Raw genomic sequence first — 6,287 nt, 5'->3', positions numbered from 1 at the left:
CGCATGCACAAGTCAACTTAACCTTTTATACATATAGAATAAACTTGCTTAATTAGACCTGCTTTCTGATGTAGCTAAACTTTTTCCAGCCCAGTGAAGCACCCCAACTTCTCTTTCAGGTAATTGTTAGCAACACAGCAATAAATAACACGAAGCAGATTATTATTGTAGATCATGCAGGGAGAACAAAGGGTAAAATATTTAACTGCAGCAGTTTGCCTATATTCTGCGCTGTGAGAAAACCTGAAGTCATTTTCAAGGTCCACCATTTCTTACTTCTTTTCAATTGGGTCAGTTTCTAAACTTTCTAAATCTCCATTTTCTGGCTAATGAAAGCAGGATTCCACTGTGTCTCCTATCTACCTACTCCAGGACTTCTGTAAGGTTCAAATGAGATGAGGCACAGGAAAACGCTTCACAGACAATTTGGTTAAAGTGAACATCTGGCTATAAAGCAAGTCATGTTCCTGGGCTAAAGAAACTGCAAGAAGGCTAGTCGTCATTAGGGAGAGGAAGCCGGGTGTTGCTACGTGACGTCATTACCCGGTGCCCACAGCGACCGTTTCTGGGCTGGGCTGTGGGCCACATTTTGCGCCATGGGGTCTCAACAGCATCGGCCGCAATTTGGTGGGCTGTCGCTCTGGGATGGTGGTGGGGCCTGTGTCCCACTTGAGGGAAGCCGAGTGTTGCTTTGTGGGCGCCAATTCCTCAGTGCCATTTCTCTGTGCGCGTCAGGCAGCTCCTGCGTTGAGCGTCTGCCCCCTGGTGGTCAGTGCGCATCATAGCGACCAGTCAGACACTTAGCATATTAGCCTTTTATATAAATAGATCAGTTCATAATGAATTGGGAGATCTACAGTACACTGTATGGTATAGTTAAGGCAAAAAGCCTTACATTTGAAGTGGCTTCTTACAACAGGGAACTTAAAGATATGAAAAAGAAACACCCCACACTTTATAAAAGAAAAGGAAAAATTAAAATTGCGGGAGTAAATCAAAATGAAAATTTGAAAAGTTAAACCATATTTGTTTTTATTTATATATAACTATCACATGAATTATAAAGAAGAATAATAATATCAGAATGTAACTTGATAGATGAATGCATGCTATGGCTAAGATAAATGTTTCTATATATTATGGTTACTGAGAACATTATCAGTGTAACAGGGCATTATGATTATTTAAAAATATGAACTTATTTAATCTGTGCTTTAGAAATAAATGTATATAGTGTTATAAGTTGAAAAGAACTCAAAAGAATAACTAATACCAAATATACACCTGGTGTATAAGAATTTAAAAAGGCTGTATTCAGTAAAGTTAGTCAGCTATATTAAAAATGACACATATCCAAAACAAGATGCGTATTATATAAAAAGGGACATTGTAAGATTTGCTAGCTGCATTAAATTCATGGTTTAATCCAAGAAATCTCCTTTTAATTATCATTTAGACAGAAGCATGCAAATAGTCTTAGGATCTACTTAGAGTCTTCTCCAAACCCACTGAGGCTACCTGTCCTCCCTCTTTCTAGGGGCTAAGCAGGTATTCGGGTAGCAGCTTCCTCTTCCGCATCAGCCCGGTTTGCATTAATTTCTGCCAGTGTTCGGCCAAACCGTGCCCATTCATCATTTCGGGGGACAGCAATCTGCTGTTAAAAGAAAGACAATGTTTTATGCATATTGAAATAAAAGATCAGTTTACTCACTATTATTCAATTTGTTTTCAAATAACTTTTCCATTAAAAAATAATAGTTGACCTGAATGGCCTTTCCATAATTACAGGGACTATAACAATGATTTACACATTCTGAAACAAAAGACAGTGCTTGTGAAATGTGTCCTAACAGCCTCAGAAATGATTTTGCTATTATCACCATCCGTGCGAGAGAAAATAACAATGATGCCCTGTAACTATAACTCCTATACACACTAGCTCATGACTTTTACTGCTGGGGAGGGAAATCTTAAAAAGTTTTACTTCTTTACTTCATACTTTACTCCTAGTATGAACTAGTTTTTGAAGCATGGTTTAAAAGAACTGGTGTCTTATAAGTATTTTTTTTTTTTGGTTTGGAGCACAAGATAACCTTTCTTGATATCTTAATCTCTGTGTCAGAAGGTATGCTACTTCTTCCCACTTAGTGATGTACCAAGAGCAAAATGGGAAAAGAGGCTTGTAATGCTTTTTTCTCACTGAAGCAGTTCAATGACCAAAATTTTTTATAACTGTTATTATAATACTAGAGGAATGTGACATTGCCATATTAGACACAAACCATTCGTTGTAGCAAATGGATGTGCCTACTTATAAAATTAGATTAGGTTGGACAGTGATATCTAATCCAATATGGTACCTACCGGCCACATCTGACTACTTACACTTAATGTACTTAAAATTAAATAAAATCTAAAATTTAGTTCTTCAATTGTCCTAATCACATTTTAAGTGTTCAACAGTCATATATGGCTAGTGGCTACCATACTGGACAGTGCTGATACAGAATAATTCCATTTGTGCAAATAGTTCAATTGGCCGTTCTAAATGATTCAATCTACTTTTCAGATCCAATTGCTAGAAGCCTTGGGGTGTCCAAGAGGATGGGAGCCATAAGGCATAGTAAAGAAGGAGTGACTAAGGCACTAGTCAGGACTGAAAAAAAAGGAAATCACTCCTGGGCACTGTGTACAGCCAACCTAGCACCAATGAGAGAACTGCAACTCATCCTGTGGGATTCAATAATAATGATTCTGCAACAAGGCTCGAGAGCCGAGATTCACTTTTCACAATGTCATCAGAAAACTCTAAAAAAAATTACTTTGATTTTTACTACCTGGTCCAAACAAATATATGAATACAGAAAAATAAAATCTTATCTCAATATCAATTCTGTGAAGCTTGAAAGTCCAACTATAACTCCAAATTTCTTATTATGCCTAAAGAATTTCTAGCTTCCAGCAATGCATGCTTCAAGAAGCAAGGTACTTCCAACATATGATATTACCCTCAAAATCTGTTGCATGGGGACACAGGACATCCAGTTTAGAAAGAAAGTTAATCTCAAGAGTCCTTCCTATGGTGGAAAGTAAGTACTATCTTTTTTTTTTTTTTTTTTTTTTTTTTACAGAGAGGAAGGGAGAGGGACAGAGAGCTAGAAACATCAATGAGAGAGAAACATCGATTAGCCGCCTCCCGCACCCCCCCCCCCCCCCCCCCGCACTGGGGATGTGCCCGCAACCAAGGCACATGCCCTGGACCAGAATCGAACCCGGGACCCCTGAGTCCGCAGGCCGACGCTCTATCCACTGAGCCAAACCGGCTTCGGCAGTAAGTACTTTCTTTACAACCATATAGTTTATACAATTCATGAACCACAAAGACTAGTTTTAACCACAAAGATAGAGTTACTACTATATTGTGAAAGCTAAATAGATGTGTCAAAATTATAGGCAGTGAGCCCCATACCTCTCCCACATCATATATAACAATCTGTCCTTCAGAATCACCCACGGCAATCTCTCTTCCAGAATGGGTCCATCTTACACGATTAAGAGCAGGATTACCCTCCACAGAAATACTGGCAGTTGGCACCTAAAGTCATTTAAAATATAGTGCAGTGTTAAAAGTTTCATCAAGATTTCTATAAACATGTAAAATAGTAATTCTTCTTTCTTCCAATCTGGCTACATTTTTAATGACAAAGATGAAAATAGATAAAGAATTTTCCCAACTTTCTTGCTGTTCAGTGATACATTATGAATGACATTATAGTCAATCCTTGAAAATGGTTTGGGAAAATAACTTAAGTCTTTATATAAGAAATTCTCACATGACTGGATACATCATGCTGAAAGATCTTCTCTTTAATAAAGCATTCTTTGTTGTTTTAACTTCCTTAAGAAGTCAAGCTGTTTGACAACAGATGGCCAAAACCCCATTTTAAAGAAACATTTCAAAAGCCCTCATAAACAGATTATGGTTCAATTTTACTTTTGTAGCTTGCATCTCTGTCAGCTGAAACTTGTGATTTGACCCACAGTTCTTGGAAACAGTTCATACTGAAGGTACAGTATGAGTTTTTCTAAAGCCCCTGGTTCCATGAACTGTCTGGAGCAGGGAGAATGATGCACCAACACAATGGCATCAGCCCCTTGCAATCTGACTATATCTCTCATATGCTGAAGAAAGAGATTTACTTGCCACATGGAGAGCAAACATTCTATGTTTGACTCAGACCAGAGCACAATACAATTTTAAAAAAATTTGAAATATGACTAAAAATAATCCTTCTAACTGCTACCAGTCATCCCCAAATTATAAATTTAACCCCTAGCATGCTGTTACAGAGAAAAATTATAATTAAGATATATTCTTTCAATTAGATTATAGCAGAGATCAAATTTAATTGCAACCACAAATCTCTAACACCAAAACCCAAATTAAGAAAATAAAATTGGCACCATTCTAGTAACCAGCAATGAATAATCAAGTCCAATCATCCAGGTAGGGCTTAATATCATTTCCTAGCAGTATTTAAATGTTCCTCCTCAAAGTACTAAACTAGCAGTTAGCATAGTGTTACATTTTTTATCTGTCCAATATATCACCTTCCTTGCCCTGTATAACCCAAGTATTTTACTTCAAGGGATTAGACAGATACCACTAGAAATATAAAGAGATGTGCGAATGAGTGGGATGTGGGGAAGCAATCAAAAGACTTTCTCCTTACCTGTTACTGATAGAGCTGCTAGCATTACTTCTTACCACCACAAACCAATAAAGAATTCTAAGAATATCATTAAGCCTTTCTAAGCTGGTAAAAATACACATGGCTAACAACAAATAATAGTTGCAGTGAAATTTCACTGCCAACAAGTGATTTTAGTATAGCAATTAGGAAATTTGATGGTTTTTGTATTCATTTTATAGTAACAGTAACAATGTTTTCACTCTTTCATGGAACAAGTCATCAAGATATTTTTCCTTCATTCAAATAAGTCAGGCTAAGACTAATGTTTATGGATGATATACAACTCTATCAAGGCTAAGAGAGAATCTAGAAAGTTAGGATTAAGGTTAACATACTTTAAGAGTCTGAAACTCTCTGCTTTCTAGCCTATGAATGAAAAATATTCCCTCTGCCTTACGAATAGACTTTGACAGGACATGAGAGGCACCACAGTGCTTTTCAGAAGTATGAGGAAATGCCCCTGTGCTCTTCACAACCGTGTTTCTCCCTTCAGTTCTGCACAGCATGCTGCTGATCATTAGGATACAAAGCTTATTTGGCTACACTCACAGAGCCCTTTTACATTCCTTGGGATAGAAAGAATTTCACAAATTATTCAATAACTCTCCAATTTTCTATTTTTCCGTGTAATTTTTGCTATTTTCCCACTTACCTCTGTGTCATTATTGAGATTCCACAAATCCAGCCTCCCCATGCCATCCACACATGCAAACAGGGCTGGGTGGGTAGGTGACCACATAACATCATAAACATAGTCTGAATTATCTTCGAATGAGTATAAAGGCTTGTTATTCTGAAAGGGAAAAGTTGATTCTTAGCGCAGTCAAAATATGACATACATTCAACAGGTATAACATTTTATGATATTTAACTCAGCCTAGAAAAAGTTCCCATAATTTGTTTCACTATAGAATTATCTGGAGTTAATGGAACTAAGAATCAACTAATGGACTGCATTTTCTTTTTTTTAACTTATAGTTAACCATACTGTTTAAAAAAAGGAATAGAAGGTACTTTAAAAACATTTGTCAATGAGCCGAAACCGGTTTGGCTCAGTGGATAGAGCATCGGTCTACAGACTGAAGGGTCCCAGGTTCGATTCCGGTCAGGGGCATGTACATTGGTTGCGGGTGCATTCCCAGTGGGGGGTGTGCAGGAGGCAGTTGGTCGATGTTTCTCTCTCATCGATGTTTCTAGCTTTCTATCCCTCTCCCTTCCTCTCTGTAAAAAATCAATAAAATATATTTTAAAAAACCCAAAAAATATTTGTCAATGAGAGGATTCTAGGAAGAGGATAGCAATGGCACTGTATTTTTTTAATCTCCTCTAAATCTCTCCATAAACCCAGATAAAGTATAGCAAAATCAAAGATTCACAGACATCTACAACAAGATCAGGAGACAAAGCTTCAAATGTAAGCAGGTAAAAACAAACCTCTGACAAGTACAAGACCTGCACAGTATGAGCATCTATGAGGCAGGGCATGTGGGAAGGCACGTGGGCTTCTGCTAGCCAGAGAACAGAGCCTCACAG

The 6,287-nt window shown here is 37.5% G+C and overlaps 1 protein-coding gene across 8 annotated transcripts in view; it reads right to left on the bottom strand.

The window, feature by feature from the left end:
* Positions 1-1,006: 1,006 nt before the first annotated feature.
* DYNC1I2 (dynein cytoplasmic 1 intermediate chain 2) overlaps positions 1,007-6,287 on the bottom strand; it is a 54,565-nt gene continuing 49,284 nt past the window's right edge. For 4 of the 8 annotated variants that reach the window (XM_008138568.3, XM_008138572.3, XM_054722832.1 and 1 more), the window contains 3 exons: positions 5,407-5,547; positions 3,470-3,595; positions 1,007-1,654 (listed from right to left, as the gene is read on the bottom strand). In XM_008138568.3, the coding sequence (XP_008136790.1) occupies positions 1,541-1,654; positions 3,470-3,595; positions 5,407-5,547 (381 nt within the window). In that variant the 3' untranslated portion in view covers positions 1,007-1,540. The remainder of the gene's footprint in view (positions 1,655-3,469; positions 3,596-5,406; positions 5,548-6,287) is intronic. The other 4 variants (XM_054722833.1, XM_054722834.1, XM_054722835.1 and 1 more) reach the window with 3 other exon arrangements.

This window comes from Eptesicus fuscus, chromosome 11 (genome assembly GCF_027574615.1).
Source record: "Eptesicus fuscus isolate TK198812 chromosome 11, DD_ASM_mEF_20220401, whole genome shotgun sequence".
Taxonomy (NCBI): domain Eukaryota; kingdom Metazoa; phylum Chordata; class Mammalia; order Chiroptera; family Vespertilionidae; genus Eptesicus; species Eptesicus fuscus.
This window is presented reverse-complemented; position numbering and strand designations above follow the sequence as displayed.